This window comes from Miscanthus floridulus, chromosome 9, assembly GCF_019320115.1.
Source record: "Miscanthus floridulus cultivar M001 chromosome 9, ASM1932011v1, whole genome shotgun sequence".
Taxonomy (NCBI): domain Eukaryota; kingdom Viridiplantae; phylum Streptophyta; class Magnoliopsida; order Poales; family Poaceae; genus Miscanthus; species Miscanthus floridulus.
Genome location: NC_089588.1, coordinates 65,175,999 through 65,193,674, shown reverse-complemented (window position 1 = coordinate 65,193,674; position 17,676 = coordinate 65,175,999). Strand labels below are relative to the sequence as shown.

Below are 17,676 nucleotides of genomic sequence, written 5' to 3'. Positions count from 1 at the left end.
GTCAAATCATGGCTTGTGTTTTGAGATGAAGGGAGTAGTATACATTGGGAGTTTTCTCATAATAATTCACAATGGTCATAAATTTTTCCTTCTGCGATTTGGCTCTTTTAAATACATATTTTATGTATCATTTTTAGGATCCCGAGATCCCTCCTTGAATTCGCACTAACTGCTTAACGTTGATAATGTTTCGTGTAGACCACCTTTTGTGTACATTGGGAGTTTTCTCATAATACATCACAGTTGGCACAATTATTTTTCTTCTTGCGATTTGGCCCTTGTAAATACATATTTTATGTATCATTTGTTAGGGACCCTGAGATCCCTCCTTGAATTTGCACTAACTGCTTAACGTTGATAACGTTTCATATAGATCACCTTTTGTGTTCATGGATTTTTTGTGCAAATTGAAGATGTATCCTACTTTCATGGACATATGTGTATATAGTAAGAAAGGAAAAACACCATCTGTGATTGGAAATGTGATAATTGAAACAACCATTACCATGCACTAGAGTAAGGTATGGGGATAGCTGAAGCACACATTATTAACAACACATACACTTTTTTTCTTAACAATGTTCCACAATAAAATAATCATTCCTTTTCTTTTCAAAATAAACTCGAAAATACAGTCCTGGGTTTGCGTCCACCGTTTTATACACCGGTAACGTTGCTACTCTGTACGTGGGTCTATAGCCCGAAGCTAGCATATTTTATCTTTTCATTGGCAGCGTCTGCCAAAACATCTTATCTTTGTTCTGGCAGCATCCACAATACGCAAGAGCACGGAAACCGTGTCTTGCAAGCATACGGTCACGTTTCCACTAGCATGCCTTCGTAAGTAAAACTGGCCCGCAAAATGTGATGGGTCCAACAACAATGACAAACCATACCTATATCACCCAATGTCTGTGTGTCGCCCACTGTAGGCGCCTACCATACATCCTCGGCTTGATCTCGACCGCCCAATCACCTGATCCCACCCCACATTCCATACTCAAGGTGACGTGGCACCCTTTGGGATGTCGGTCACCCGGGTCTGTGTACACCCGCTGGGTGCGCCTAGGGGCGGCCCAGTTGACTGGGTGGGTGGTTCGGTAGTTGGCGCAATGGGAGCGCGCGGCCGCGCGGTGAAAAGAAGCGGGGCCGCGAGGGGAGGAGCAACAAAACGACTGGCTGTCCGAACGGGGACGCCTGGTTCCTCTCATTCCCCTTCCACCTCTCTGTCTCTCTCTCTCTCCTCCCACTGCTCGTCCTCTCTCTCTTACGCGCGCGTGACAACCTCCCTCCACGGGCGCGCGGCGCGGGAGCAGCAGCGGCAGCACCCACCGACTGATCGCCGGTGGGGCGGGGCGTGGGCGATCTGATGCTGGCGCGGCGGTGATGGCAGCGCCGTCCGGCGGTGGGGGCGGCTGTGCGGGGGAGGGCTCCTCCTCGGCCGCCGCAGCTGCGACGATCGGGGCCCACGGGGTGGACCAAGGTGAGCAACCCCTGCTCCTGCTCCTGCTCCTCCTCCTCCTCCTCGGGCTCAGGTGTTTGCTCTCGGCGAAGCGTTTGTGCTGGAGCGCGGCTGGCCTCGGTCGGATTGGGCGAGCCCCGTGGTGGCCAGTACCTGTTTGGGCGGTCCGCGGGGAAGCCGTGTTTCACGGCGAGTAGTGGTAGGGAGTCTTGGATCGCTTGCGCGCGCGCGGGCGAGCAGAACCGGGCAATGCCGAGGTCGCCTGGGTGTCGGTCGCGCGTGCTGCGTTGGAGGGGTTCGGTTAATTATTATATTGTGTGGGCGGTGGTGTTATAACCCTCTCCGTCGGTGCCTGTCCGAGTAGGCGATTCACCAAACACCTATTCATTTTGGCGTTTAGCCGATTCAAGAAATTGCTCATGTGTGTGATTGGGCGGTAGGCTCTTTAATCTCAGTGTCATGGCTGGAGGATTGATTTGATTGACGTCCTTTAGCAATGCTGTCGTGTTTGCTGTAGGTGCGGCGTGCTGCCTAATTTACTCGTTCGAACTTCCTAATCTTTGCTGAGTTTATCATGTGTATACTGATTAGAGGTGTTTTTAGTGAAGGAGCCTCCTCAATTGGGAAAGTTCACACTCTTCATGCAGGATAGAGAATAGTCTCTTGGTGAATTGGGAAGCTTCACACTTTTGATGTAAGATAAGATAGGGAAGGACAATTAGTTGCACTTCCTGTTTGCCCAGGCAATGCTGTCTTGTTGTGCTGTACAGCTTGTGTAAGATTTGGCATTGGAGATGAAGCCCACAATTTTATTTGGAAGTGGTCTTCAAGTTGGCTGCTGCTGCTTCTTACTTTTTTTTTCTTGGAGGACAGGCGCATGGGGTTTTGTTGTTTTGAGCGTTTGGAGTTCTTTTTCTGCAATATTAACATTACTAAAATGAAGTGCCAGTGCATTTGCTGTAGGTGTGGAGTGCTGCCTATTTTACTCTTTCAAACTACCTGATCTTTGCTAGGTTTATAATGTGTGGTGACTAGTGAATACTGATCAGTGGTGGTTTTCAGTGAAGAAGGAGCATCCTCAATTGGGGAAGTTCACACTTTTCATGTAGGATTGGGGAGGTCTCTTAGTGAACTGGGAAACTTCACACTTTTCATGTATCATAGGGAAGGACAAATGGTTGCACTTCCTGTTTACCCAGGCAATGCTTTCCTGGCTGTGCTGTAAAGCTTGTGTAGGGATGGACAAATGGTTGCACTTCCTGTTTACCCAGGCAATGCTTTCCTGGCTGTGCTGTAAAGCTTGTGTAAGATTTGGCATTTGACTATTTGAGAGGAGGCCCACAATTTTATTTAGGAATGGTCTTCAAGTTGGATGGTAATTGTTTTGCTGAGGTTTCCAGTAAGGGCATGGGGTTGCTTCTGTTTCTTTAGTGGAAAGGTCATATTTTGTTTGTTCCTGGAGGACAGCCACATGGTGTTTTGATCCTTCTGAGTTCCTTTTCCAAAATGCTGACATGTCTAACATGAAGATGGGCATTTTTGTGTTCTTAGAATTTCTTGAAATCAGGAACTCAAGAATGATGAATAAAGGCAATTAACTGATTTATGGATATTTACATTCTGGAAGACACTAGAGAATATAGGTGGGACAGGTTATAGTATTCTTTGCTGCAACTTGTGCTTCAGCCGTCTCTGAAGATGGTTACCACAATGTACTTGTGCTTAGAGGATCAATATTTGTTGATTAATTGATGAACATAATTGAATTTTACTCTACTTATCCTGGATTAAAATCTGCATTTCCTTTCCCTGGGATAATGATGAAGTCTACAATATTAATCTTGCTTAACTACTCATAGTTAATTGCATGACATTTGCCTTCCTTGCATGGTGTTTGTTCTGATGGATTCATGACTTCCCATCATTTTTGAAATGTACACAGTTTCGCTGGAACATGAAAGATTGTATTATGTTGGTTAATGTTTATTGATGTCGCAGCTCATCGTTTTTTTAGTATTGTACTTTCCATTCTTATGCTCTGTTCTTGTAGTTCTAAGTATGGTTTTATATCTGTTGTGTTTTTATGGGTTGTATACATGACGAAAATAAGGCTTGCCTTTTGTAATAGTGTAACAGAAGCGATTGAGGACATTTTTCCTTTGTGAAAAGCACAAAATGCGATCTGTTTTTTTTTTTTGTTGCCATTCTGTTGTTTTGTGATGATATTTATGGTACATGGTTCTCTTTAAACAATTTAGCCCAAATTGATTGCCTCCTCACATGACATAGTATTCCTGATCTAATGAGTTGGGTGGTCATGAAGGTAACACCATTGATTGCCAGGGGTAGCTCCTGTGCTGCATCGAAGGGTTCCTTTTGGACAGGGGAGACTTCCTCTTCAGCCACTGCAGTTACTATAGCTGTTGCATCTGCCATCACCTAAGGTCTATGTTTTTTTGGGTGTGATTTTACCATTCTGGCGTTGAATTGAGTAAGAGATCTTTTTATTGGGTAGAGGATTCTGTGTATCACCGGTACAGGATTTGGCGATACGTTATGGGGATGGGTATGGCGATACAGCGATTGTCCAAAAAGAAGGATATGGCGAAACGCCGAATATATAAAATATATAATTAAAACAATTGCACTTGCATGTTCTCAGAGAAAGGCTCTAAATGATTGAAGCAATTTCAACATGACATATGAAGGAAGGACCAAAGTTATGGAGTAAACGAACAAGTAGGCAATGAACTGATTGGTTAGTTGTCACCATAGCTAGAGTGCATTGATTTCTTGACCTCCAGCGGTAGCCCAGCATATGAAGTCCAAAGTCCCGATGGGCAAGACCTTGAGATCCAGGTGGCAGCACGCACTCACTGGACATGCGCACTCCCAGTGGTGATGCTAGCCCCTGGCTGCATGTGCTCCTGGTGAGGCAGTGACGCTCGCAGTCCCCTGGGGGCCACATGCAAGGGGTAGGAGCCAAGATAAGGCATCAGGTGTTTCTGGGTTGAGACTTGAGAGAATGGATGGGCTAATGCTGTTGGGCTTGATTTGTGAAATGACGTGCTATTGGGCTAGCACGCATATCAGGAAGATGTATCGTGCCATATCGAGCTGAATCTGTCAATTTGTTTTGTTTCATTTTCCCGATATGCACATTGGTCTGTATCGCGCTGTATCGGATACTGTTATGGTGCTCTTCCTGGTGTATGGGTAATAAATAGGTGGATCATATTGGCGAGAAGCGTTTTTGAGCCGGTTGAGATTCAGTCCGGAGATTTTCTGTGCATGGTAGCAGTGGTTCCATTTCAAGTGAAGAGGTTAAAAGCTCGGATTTAGTAGGATTCCTGAAGTTTAATAGGTGTTCACTTTGGTCTGTGGCATTTGCATGCTTTTTTTTTAAAAAAAAAAGTTGTCAATGCTAATATTACTTGTAAAATATTTGGAGATGAAGATTTCTTTTTGTGCGTAATACATCTCCTTGGGTGCAATTGAATTTCATGATGATGCTCTCACGTGAATCCCTGAATGGCCAAAAACTGAAGTGTTTTTGAGTTTGGAGAATATGATGGTGCATTTGGTGATTTTGATTTTTTTTTTCAAAAAATGATACATAGTGTTATGAACTGATTGTGGTTTGAGTCGACATAATGGACAATCCAACATCGAAGCACATGTCATGTTTACTTAACAAAAATTGTGTGACATGGTGATTGGGTACTTAAACCTTGGATGAAAGGTCAGAAAATGGGTGGGACAGTTGTCTGCTATTCTTGGTACAACTCTGCTGCCTCTTAAGGCCATGACCATAATTTACTTGTGATTTGAGGATGTGGAGGATCATGATTAGAAATTGAAGATTGAAGTTCAACTGTACTTTGGTACTTTATTTGTGGAGATTAAGGCTTGCACTTTGTATTTCTGGCACAACATTGAGTGTGGCAACATTTAGCCTATGGTCACTTAAAATTATCTCTGTTCAGTTTTCATTCTTTCATTCTCTATATATGTTTGTCTGTAGAAATATCTTCCAATATCTTTAGTGGAGTCAATTAATTCTGTGTTCACTGCTGCTACCAACAACTCCAGAAGCCCATTTTACTCTCGTCTTGAAGCTACATAGCTTCAGTTTGGCTTTAAAGAGGTGGCACATGGAACTGATAACTCAAAAGTTCTAAATAAATAATTCGATAAAAAAGTTCTATATAATTATGGAAAGCTCCCTGAGGACTGCAATTTTCATCCAATTATACAGACTTTACTCTTTTCTTGAAAGGTGGCTTGATTCTTGATGGTTCAGTCAGTTTTTTGTTATCATTTAAAACTCTGTAAATCAAACAAATAGCACTTCTGTGATTATTTCATGAATTAAGTTTAGTTTTATCTTTTTTCTTTTCTTTTGGTGGAAATAAAAGCAAACAAATAGCACTTCTGTGTAAAGCACAAAATTTGTGCCCTTTGCTCTGTTTCACTTGCTCTCCTATTTTGTGGTATTAGTTTTCTGTGCATGGTTCATTTTACATAGATTTAGAATTAGTGACAAATCGTATATTACACACGTTAGCACAAACTGGATTCTGCATTTCTGCTTTCTCTCATCATCTCAGCATCATATAACACTTTTCTGGTTTGCTGCATTTTTTAAATGAACAATTACTAATATTGTTATGTTTGTTATGTTTCAGTCGCCGAGGCAATGTGGCAGATGAATTTAGGAGAAACCATGGCCCCCATGGAACTGGGGCCATACCCAGAACGTGTTGGTGAGCCAGACTGTAGCTATTACATGAGGACTGGCATGTGCAGGTTTGGGATGACCTGTAAATTTAATCACCCAGCAGACAGAAAGCTGGTAAAATCCATTCTTCTACCCTTCTTTGAGGCATTAGAGTATATAATCTTGTTGTGTTTACAAAACATTAATTGTTTGCTTTGTGGCTGCCTTATTTGATTTAGTTTCATATAGTTTTCATTTCTGAGGCATCTAGAATGGGTTCTCAATTCCAATCGTGTATGCTGTATACAGGTGTACTCATGGAGTACCTACCTGGAAGTTGCTTTATTGCCCAATGATCGGAAAAAGAAAGAAAATGCTAATACTAGGGTAGTTTGAAGTTTTTTGGCACTAAGGATCTATATATACTGTATTTGGAAATCTAACTAACTCGATAGTGTGAAAGCTGCTTGGCTGCTGATTTTAGATTCTCCAGTTATAATTTGCTTGGCAAGCTTATTTTCATACGTATTAATAATTCTAGAACTCCAACAAAACTTAGCTTGGCGAGCTAATTTCATATGTGTTACTAGTTGTTCTATTGAAAAGTTTCACCATTGCCATTTTCAAGCTATGTCAATTCTCATAACATCACATGATCGAGTTATCTTATTGAATAATGCCTGAAAAACTGTTTAGGAAATAGGGGTCGATTCTTGATGGTTTGTACACATAACTTTTCAACCAAGATACCGCAACTTGACATTGAAACAAGAGTGTTTGGAGCTGAAAAGTGATTGATTTATTCTAGAGACTAACTTGGATGAAAATAGACCATAAGACTGAACTCACATCTTTAGTATGTCATATTAGTTACTGTAGTTGAACTGTGAATAAAAATAGAGCTTATAAACCTGGAATATTGCATGAAAATTTGGTACTTGGAGATTATTTGATGATGCTTAATATCTTGGAGTAGAGACATTAGCTTGGCTGTCAAAAAGTGAACTGTGGAGATTATTTGATGATGCTTTATAACTCGGAGCGTAGACTTTAGCTTGGCTGTCAAAAAGAAAAAAAAGTGAACTGTGAATACAATGCTTTCTAGATATTGGAATTTTGTCTCCTGTGGATGTACAAAGTTGCTTTGCTAGCATTAGGAGAACCACTATTCAAGCGACATTGAGACAAATTGGGGACATGAGAGCCATCTGCGGATTTGCCTCATGTTAGAGGCCCTACTATAGTTGTCACTTTCCATTTTATTTTGGGCTTCTCGTCACGAGGTTATAGTGCACAGTGTTACTTGCTGCAATGTTTATTTCCTTGACCATTCAAATATATAGTTTGGTCAGATGAAATTGTACAGGTGGCTCATCATGAAAACATATTCAATTCAGTCCTGTATTTGTTTCCATGAATATGTTTTCACAACTACCTAAATATTTTGCAGCGTTAAGTCAGGTAAAAGAGTGGAAATGTTGCAGTGACAACATGTTGCAGCATTGAGGGGCACTAGTTTTTCATATTGTAGTGATTCCTTTACCAAGACTATTAATTGCTCTGGTGTATTCTCTTGGGTTCATCTGTGAGAGCTACTCGTTAAGTAACATATCATGATTAACTTGTAGGCTGTTGATTTATCGCTCTTTCTTTTGTTGGAACATGCTTCTTTGTCCTACTGCTCATAATTTCTACCCAAACTTGTGAATAATGATTTTAGTGGTCTGACTATTAGGCTGTAGCTGCTGCAAGAATGAAGGGAGAATATCCTCAAAGAATTGGGCAGCCTGAATGTCAAGTGAGATTCCTCACTTCTAGTTTTCCCCCTCTGTTTCTTTAGACAATGCAAAATATGATTGTTTATTTATATCCACCTGTGCCTCAATGCTCAGGAGGTCCTGCCATGAATTGTTACTTGAGATGTCTAGTTTAAGACTTCAGATCACTATTTTTGTTTTAAAGACGTTTAACTGTAATTGTCTTCTTGTGCTTCAAGCGTTGTACAGCTGCATATTGATAGGTCTTCGCTGAAGTTTTTCAGTCAAATGAATGTATATAACACTAATAATACAGCATATGGTCCTAGAGTATGTGTTGTTATAGTTGAGCTTGATATCTGTTAGTATTAATTAATTTCATGCTGTTTCTTGTTGTTGCATAAATGACGCTTATTGTGCTTTTCAATGCATTTGTCATACCTTTTTGGCTCATGGAGGGGTACAGTTGTAACCTTTTAAATGAGGTCACATAACATTCTCTTGATTGAAATTCTGACTCACATTGTTAGCTGTACATGGTTCTTTAGCGAGTTTGCATTTTAATCCAAGTGTCAGTTGATTTAGGTTAATAAAATTCAATTGTGCATGCCCATGTTACAACTATATTTTGCTTGTCTGAATGCCCTGAACTTTTGTAATCAAGTTGCTCATACATTTTTTCTCCTTTTCTTTTCTGTGAGCATATCATTTTTTTGGAAAGTGTGTGGTTACATTATTGGTGAATTTGCATTTTTATTGTTTTCATATCCCCCCTTTTTAGTACTATCTGAAGACTGGCACGTGCAAGTTTGGAGCAACTTGCAAGTTTCACCATCCCCGAGAAAAGGCTGCAATGGCAACTCGAGTTCAGTTGAATGAACTGGGCTACCCACTCCGCCCGGTTTGTTCTGAATTTCTATTACGATTCACAATGTTTCATGATATGGATGCATAGTGTGGTGCCACATTTCTATGCAACTTTTTTGCAAGATTTGCGTCGTTTACTTGAATTTTATTACTGCAGAATGAAAAGGAGTGTGCTTATTATTTAAGAACAGGGCAGTGCAAGTTTGGAAGCACATGTAAGTTTCACCATCCACAACCATCCACCATGATGGTTGCTGTACGTGGCTCTGTTTATTCACCTGGACAGTCTGCAACTTCTCCTGGCCAGCATGCTTACCAAGGGGCTGTAACAAGCTGGCCCTTGTCGAGATCTGCTTCTTTCATTGCAAGTCCAAGGTGGCCAGGTCATTCAAGTTATGCACAAGTGATTGTTCCTCCTGGGCTTGTTCAGGTCCCAGGGTGGAGTCCTTATACTGTATGTTCCCTGACCTCTGTTTTACCTTTTACATAGCCTAACAAGTTCATATTTCATCACCTTATTACATGGCACTTACCCATTTATTTATCAAGAATGTTGCGGAAGATTGCAACCTTGTTTGTAGTAAAAGAAAACTTCGATTACATGTTACCTATACTGAACCAATTTTAACGAGGCATAAGTCTGACCGGTGTCAGTCCCTCTATCGCTCAATTGACCCAAGACCTTTGGCTACAGTTTTCTTTGTTTTTGTTGGTTCCTTTTATTCTCCTTTATTTAGATATGGAAATAAGGGTAATTTTGTTTATCCATTCATCATCAACAACAACAACAACAACAACAAAGCCTTTAAGTCCCAAACAATTTTGTTTATCCATTAGCTATGAAAATTCTTGTGTTCCCATTAACTGTTTGATGGTTTTTAATATGTGTGAAAGTTCCAGGATTACAATTGATTATCTGAAGGTTTAAATTTTTTAGGCCAACCTGATTTGGCATGGAGTCGGCATAAATTTGGCTACTCGTTTTTACGCATCTACACATAAAAATCACAACTTCCTTTCCATTCTCTCTCCTTAATTCATGAACTTGAATCATGTCCAGCTGATCAGCAGTATCTTATGGGCTTACTAATATCATGCCCTTTCTATACATGGTGGGCAAGCACAAATTCTGGTGTTGATGACCAGACTAAAAAAGGTCTCAATTCCATCATCATTCTGGGAGCTTGGTCCATTTGGAATCACCACGATCGTTGTGTGTTTGATGGGATTCAACCGAGCCTAAATAGTGTTCTGGTTTTGGTTAAAGATGAGGTTCTCCTTTGGAGTTTGGCTGGAGCTCGGGGAATATGCAATCTCCTTGCTCTAGAGCCAGCCAGTGTGTGAGTTCCTCTCTAGTGGTCTTGGGTCAAGTTTTGACAAGTGAGAGAGAGATACACCTTTAGATGTAAAAGTGTGTGTGTGTGTGTGTGTGTGTGGCTGTATGGGGCTTCTAAACCCACTCCTTTACTCTTCTTAATATAATGATACGCAGCTCTCCTGCGTGTTCGAGAAAAAAAAATCATGTCCTTTCTTCTTTCAACAAATAAATACGTTAATTTGGCCCCTAAGTACCATCACATCACTTAACTATGAATGCTAATGCCACCAACGTATCCTCCTAATCACCAAACATCACATTATTTAGAACATGCATCTCTTGTGTACGGTTGCTTGTGATCATAATTTCTGAGGTAGCATTACCCTGACTGTTACCTAATATTTTCGTCATGCTATGTGTTGTATACTTATTATTCATTTCATTTGACCTTGAGCACTTGTGGTGATTATGGTGCCCTACTTTTACCATGACCATAATTGAAAAAACCTAACTGCACTCTTGTATTGATCCACGCATAGATTGTTTTAATATTTTAGTGATAAAAGTTCGCCCATGTGGACACTAGAATGAGTCATAAAAATGTTACCATGATGTGCAGAGTCAAATTTAACCATGATTTTAAAACTGTAAATAATTAGTCATGTACTCTGTACTTATGTTACTCCCTGTCTTCAATGATATTGAGGGTAGGTATCCAGGGCTGACTAGTTGAGCACCCATGTTAGGTGTCATTACTGTGATGTTTCATTTCTAGAACACAAATCACATCTTAATCTAGAAATATTCCATGTTGAAAAACTTATCCAGAGGGATTCCTAATTCATGGTAGATACCTAAATTCTGTAATGCCTTTTCATGCCTATTTTGTTATAAAATTTAGCATCTTGATAAGGATCGTTGTCTTTTTTATGTGAAATTTTAGTTTATTTTCTTCCTCATGCTCATGCTGGGCTGCCTGCCTAGGGTAATGAGCTCAGAGCTTGTACTTGGAATATGAATTATCTATAAGTCTTGAAAGTTACTGTCTGCTCTTGAATCATTTTTGTAGTTTCCATGTAATTTATGTCATTAGTTATTTTTTTTTCAAATTATAGGCGCAGATTGGTTCTTCATCCTCGGATGACCAACAACGGACACCCGGAGCTACCCAATACTATACTGGCTCACGCCAGAGTGGAACAGCTGGCATAGGCGATCAAGGAATGTTTTCATCCTACCAAGCAGGTTCTGTTCCCGTTGGACTTTATGCAGTACAGAGGGAGAATGTATTTCCAGAGAGACCTGACCAACCTGAATGTCAGTTCTATATGAAGACCGGAGACTGTAAGTTTGGTGCTGTATGCAAGTTCCATCATCCCAGGGAACGAATAATTCCTACTCCCAATTGTGCACTGAGTCCATTAGGCCTACCTTTGCGCCCGGTAAGAGTTAGTATACATGTCTTAGTATGCTCTCTCATGTGTATTGCAATTTTTTTGGGTAGATTTATCCAGCTATCTTGGCTTCGTCTATTTAATCTAACTAAAGCATATTGCTACTTGGGCGAACGAAAGCTTGCCAGAGTATTGGTATTGACATGGCAATGGTTATCCAAAAGATCTATAAGATATTCTAGTAACCTTAGGAAGAATGGAAGAACAGACGCTCCCTCAGTGGAGATAGCTATATATAGAGAGAGCCTCATGGGCCATATGAGCCTATAGTAGATGTACACTTAACAACCCCTTTCAAACTCAAGGTGGATGTGGAGGATTTGAGACATGGTGGCCTCACTCTCGGTGGCCGCGGCGGCGGCGGCTTGCTCATTGGCGACGGCCACAATGACCCCGAGGCGGCGGGATTCGAAGGACAGAAACTGATCCCCACCCTCACAACATCGAGCTTCCCCTACAGGCTGCGCTTCGCCGCATGGAGGCCCTTGATCTCGCCTGCCACATTGTGGAGTTTGGGCATGCTGTCCCCGCTGTTGGTGGTAAGCTCAGAGTCTTCCGCGGCATCAGCGGCGGTGGAGGAGGTGACCATCTCCTAGCCATTGTCTGTCGGGTGCCCTCCTCTCTTCTCGGTGCGACACAGACTGGTGACCACCTTACTGCCTTCTTGGTGCTGTGCAGCCAGCGCAGGCGCACCTCCGTTTTTCTCGGCGCGATGAGTGGTGACTGTTGTTGTGCCTAGCTCACCCAATCGGATGGGGTTGGGTGTGGGCTTTTAGCTAGACAGGTTGGACGTGGAGAACAGGTGCTGTCGGCTGCTGAGGTGTTGTCTCTTTGTGACATCAGCCCATTTGCAGCACGTCAGACAGGCAGTGGCAGACCGCACCGAAAAAACAGAAATGGGATCGCGGGTGGATTAGATTAGATGAGTCTAACCCTAACGGCCTAACCCTCATCCTTGGCTATGATACCATGTTACTAACCTTAGAAAGAGTGGAAGAACGATGCTCCGTCAGTGGAGATAGCTATATATAGAGAGAGCCTCATGGGCCTGTAGTAGATGTACACTTGTCAATTCTTTGGTGTAAAATTCAATTGCTTAAGAGGTGTTTGCAGAAATTGTAATCCAGGGGTGTCATTTCCCAATAGTTATATCTCCTGGTTCTCTTCCTTATCTTAATTTTTAGAGGAACTAGTGACTGCTAAACAGAATTCTTGCTTGGGGCTATACAGCTGTTCCAAGAGCCAATCCTGAATGAGATGTTGTTTTGCAATGTATACTCTTAGCGCAATGCTGCTAATTGAGTTGGCCTTAAATTTTAGGATCGGTATGGTATTAATTTCATACAGCACTTGCTACTTTTTGATGATTCTTGGTCAATTCATTGCATAATGGCTCACTTCCTTGATCTGGCTGCAGTTTGCTTGATAATTTTTGTTTATTCTCTGTTAGTTCTGTTTCACTCATGATATGCAAAACTACTATCACATAGTTAAGCTGAACATGATCCACTTTTGTCCACACATTATTTTACTATCTGGTAACTACATGCTTGAGGAGCAGTATCTTGGGTTATGCACCGGATACCTTGCCATGGATTGTATTGTAATATATACCGTCACTTATCCTTTTTCATTTCCTTGATCGTTGATATTGTACTTATTACCTATGGCTACCGGACTATGAACCTTAAAACTAATGCCAAGGTTGATATCATGCAATACTTGACACTGGTGGTATAATGTAAACATGCTATACATACATGTTGCTTAAACATCTGTTTTTTCTGCTTACAGGGAGAGCCAATATGCAGTTTCTATAATCGCTATGGCATGTGCAAGTTTGGTCCAAATTGCAAATTCGATCATCCAATGGGAAATGCTATGTATGGCCATGCTTCATCACCAACTAGTGAGGCCCCAACTTCTCGGCGTATGCTGGCACATGTACCATCGCATCCAGAAGTATCACCTGACAGTGGCTCGGGAAGGTCTAGGAGGATTGCCCATTCCGATTCCCAGCAAATACCCTCTGTTGAAAGGGGCACTGAGAGAGAGGCGTCCTAAGCCATCCTCGGTGTCTTCGTTCATGCTGCCTCCCTCCCATTCTTGACTGGAGTAATTATCTGCAACAACATTTGAGGATCCGAAGCTGTACAGGTCTTTTGCCTCACCTTTGAGCTTTACATACCGGAGCTTGCTTCAACATGTATTGCATTCAGGCAGGAAAAAGTTCTTGCCTGTTCGGGATGCTCATTTGCACCCCCCCACCCTCCGGGAAAACGGGAACAGAGCTACCTTATTTAAACATATGTATGGAACCAACTCACCTCTGGACATTCAAACCCATTCGAGTAATGTGCCCTGGTCCCGGTGTTGTAGTTATAGAGGCTGTGTTTCGATGGGCAAAGCTTTTGCGAAACTGACTGGGGATGCGCAAGCATAACCTCTTTTGTTAATTATCATCTCGTTTTTCTTAGCATTTCTCTTTTCATAAGGGCAACCCCCGCACTCTAAAGTGTGCGTGTTGAAGATCGGGAAATAATAGGTTGCCATCATATGCTCTGTATTACCTACCATATTTAAACTCGGTTACTTGAGTCATTTTTATCGGCTTAGTCGGTCAATTTGCTTGGAGATTTTGATTCTACATCCTGAACAAACTGCCCTCGGTGCTTATCTGCGATTAAAGTGCAAGATGACATGAAGCTAATGGATAAAGTGATGGTAGAGTTTTGATTCTGGACCACAATCGTCCTGTTTGCTTGGCTTATAAGGAGGTGTTTGGTTCTTTAGCCGTTCCTTAAAATTCACGTCACATCGAATGTTTAGATACTAATAAAGAGCATTAAATATAGATTAATTACAAAACCAATCATATATATAGAGGCTAATTTATGAGACGATTTTTTAAGCCTAATCAATATGTCATTAGCACATGTTTACTGTAGCACAATGTTGTCAAATCATGGACTAACTAGGGTTAAAAGATTCGTCTTGTAAATTAGTTGTAAGTTATGTAATTAGTTTTGTAATTAGTCTATATTTAATACTTCATGCATGTGTCTAAATATTCGATATGATAGGAATTTTAGTAGGGCCTGTAGAAACCAAACACCTCCTAAGTCCTATTTTTTTAACCAATGAATAATATTTTTCTCTTATAACAAATCAGTCAATGATACTTTCGGTCGTGGTTTATTAGTCGAAGGCAAATATTGAGCGAAGTTCACATCCATTTCTACCAAAAGCAAATAGACACGATTAGACACTGCACTGACCACTGGGTGCGTCCGCTGCTGCTGCTTCCTGCAATCCCGCTTCCCCAGCGCTTCTTTTCATAAATTTATTATCCACCAATGGCAGATGGCTCCTGTTGCTCACTTCACTGCCCTGCCATCCAGCCACTACCTCACCAACCTCAGCTATGCCCTATCGCAGCAGCAGCAAGGCTAGAGAAATTTAGGGAAAAAAATGGCACTTACCTTAGGGTGTATAGACATGTATTATAAGAGTGTATATACGGTGGAATTTTAATTAGAATCAATATTTTTTATTTTTAGGTTGTGATTTTGCACCCCTAATGACACATAGAGTACCTTTGTCCCCTGCCCTCCCTGGCCTCCGCCAACACACTTTGATTGAAAGGTCTTTAAATTGAAAACATGTTTATAAGTAAATTAAGGCACCTAAGTTTGATTTTGAGATGATCTAGAAGCATGACAAGCAAAGAGTATAAGGGCATTTGATTATAGAGTGTACTTTGCACAAATATGATACTCAAATTGAAAGATCAAGATCAAACTCAAGATGAAGATGAAGTTTAAGTTCTAGTGACTATTAGAAATCATTTGATAGAAAGAAAATAAATTAAAAAGTAGAAAGAAAAGGACTTAAAGAAGGAATCAAGGTTACTCATTAAATTAAGTCCATCACTTAGATCAATCAATAAATTATTTCAAGTGAGTATCAAGAATGGTTCTGGGAGAGATGTCACTTCTCCCTAGAGTAGGGGCTTGCCGCCTATGTGTAGGTAAACCAAGTATGATACTTGGAAGGCTAACATGAAAGTGGTGATCCGAGGGACATTTGAAGATAGCAAATAGTTTAAGAAATGGTCAAAATTGATATCCTATAAGTGGTACTCATGAAGATAGCAAATATTCAAGAAATGATCAAAATTGATAAATCCAACAAGTGGTTCCATACTAGAAAATTCTTTCAAGTGGTATCACATCTACATAAGGTATCAATCATGCAAAACGATGGTTCCACAAGTGATCCTCAACTTTAAGTGATCATCAAATGAAGAATGCATCCCTCACCTACAAGAGCTTCAAGTTTATCAATTGGATGACCCATGCTACGACATAGGGGAAGGTGTCCCACAAATTGGTATCAAGATCAAAGATCCTATGTGTGGTATCTCAAGAAGCCCTACTAATAGTACCTACAAATGGTACCTACAAGTTACAAGTGGTATCTACAAGTGATGTCATTCCAACAATCAAGAGATATCCATAAAAAATGCAAGATTCAAGCCTCAACCATCTATCCCAAGTACAAACCTTTGCATCAATGAGAAGCACACCTTTTATGGGAATTGATGACAAAGAGGGAGAGACTTACATAAAGATATGAAAGCTTTAGAAGAGATTGAGACAAAGAAGTAAATGTTGGATATGGACATAGATAAAGAGAGAGCAACATTAAAAAAAGAGATGGATCATAATTCTTAGGCAAGAGAAGCACATAAGTAGGGGGAGCAAGCTCATGAACTTTGATTGGTTACATTTGATATGTGCATATTCATGTGCTTACTTCATTGCATAAGTTTTTAAATTCAATATGCATGCTTGTGTGATGTATGCTAGTTGTAGAATTTGATTGATAAAATAAAAAACTAGTATACATAGGATGATAGCTAGACACTTGGTATGCTTTTCAAGTAATGCTAGTACCTTGCTTATAATGTCGATCTCATGAGGTTTCTAGTGATTTTATTTCCAAGTGATATCTAGCTAACCATGGTGCTAGGGATGAACTTAAAGGTGCAACTCCAATTGGTATCACGCTTCAAAGGTTTACTCTATACACCTTAGCATCATTTGGTAGTAATTACTCTTCCACAATTCCCAATCTATGCATATGTGCGAGCTTCAAACCAAACACTCTAGCACATATGTAGGGAGAGCTAATACTACCATTTCAGGTTCGTGGTACTCGTCCAAAATTCATTTACACATAGTAAAATTGCTTAGGGCAAGCAACATGAATCCAAAAAAGCTTAATTTCCATATCTTTGTAGAGTTGTTATCAATTACCAAAAAGAGGGAGATTAAAAGGTCCTTGTGTGGTTTTGATAATTAAGTGACAACCTAGGTGGACTAATTGTGTTTATGTGAGATACACAGGTGATTAGTCCACAGGTATATGTGTGTGAGCAACATATGCCATGAAGGTGAAAATAGCTTGCAGATGTTGCAAAGCTCACACATGTGATGATGAAGGAGCCCATTGAACATGAGACATGATAATGAGTCATGTGATCAAGGTGGAGAAGATCAAGACAAGACTTGGCTTGATAGACCGGTTGCAAGCGTGAAGGGCAAGTCGGAGGCTTTGGAGCGATGGACCGCGTGGCGGTGAAACTTGAGCAAGACTTGGCGCCGATGGACGAAGGCAACGGTAAAAAGCAAGTGAAGTCAAGATCGATGAACCAATATGATCACGTGATGATATAAAGTGGATCATATCATTGTTGATCATGTTGGTGTATGTGTTGCGTCAACAATGGAGGAGATGGAATGGAATGCGCAAGGCAAAGATATAACCTAGGGCATTTCATTTCATTGGTCATAGGTGTGTAGAGAAGTTGATGACCGGGTTTAGGATAGATGGCCGTACTATCAAGAGGGGCAAACTTATTTGCATATCGATCATCTAGTGCCACTCGAGTGATCTAACTTTGCATCGTCGCTAGGATCAAGTGGCGTGGCAAGTTGAGTGGCTAATCCTTTGAAAAATGATTGTGAAAATGCTAACACACATACACATGGTGGTGTACGCTTGGTGGTGTTGGCAAATTTACAAAGGAGATG

The 17,676-nt window shown here is 40.8% G+C and overlaps 1 protein-coding gene and 1 long non-coding RNA gene across 3 annotated transcripts; both read left to right on the top strand.

Annotated features, from left to right (window-relative positions):
- Window positions 1-1,180: 1,180 nt before the first annotated feature.
- LOC136483764 (zinc finger CCCH domain-containing protein 63) lies at window positions 1,181-14,212 on the top strand. 2 transcript variants are annotated; one of them, XM_066480931.1, is made up of 7 exons: window positions 1,181-1,483; window positions 6,151-6,317; window positions 7,918-7,980; window positions 8,721-8,840; window positions 8,964-9,260; window positions 11,240-11,566; window positions 13,373-14,212. In XM_066480931.1, exons 1-7 carry the CDS (start codon window positions 1,387-1,389, stop codon window positions 13,640-13,642), a joined length of 1,341 nt encoding a protein of 446 aa, XP_066337028.1. In that variant the 5' UTR covers window positions 1,181-1,386; the 3' UTR covers window positions 13,643-14,212. The 2 variants fall into 2 exon arrangements, with proteins under 2 accessions (XP_066337028.1, XP_066337029.1); XM_066480932.1 differs by lacking the exon at window positions 1,181-1,483 and adding an exon at window positions 3,781-3,906.
- LOC136483765 (uncharacterized) lies at window positions 1,492-2,424 on the top strand. Its single transcript, XR_010765626.1, has 2 exons — window positions 1,492-1,979; window positions 2,066-2,424. It is a non-coding gene; the product is annotated as an uncharacterized lncRNA (long non-coding RNA).
- Window positions 14,213-17,676: the final 3,464 nt, after the last annotated feature.

What these genes read in the sequence shown, in the direction of transcription:
- LOC136483764 (XM_066480931.1), top strand. Translation starts at nt 1,387, where the DNA reads ATGGCAGCGCCGTCCGGCGGTGGGGGCGGCTGTGCGGGGGAGGGCTCC. An exon ending in TGGGCTACCCACTCCGCCCG is followed by an intron (nt 8,841 to 8,963) that starts GTTTGTTCTGAA and finishes TTATTACTGCAG; the next exon opens with AATGAAAAGGAGTGTGCTTA. An exon ending in CAGGGTGGAGTCCTTATACT is followed by an intron (nt 9,261 to 11,239) that starts GTATGTTCCCTG and finishes TTCAAATTATAG; the next exon opens with GCGCAGATTGGTTCTTCATC.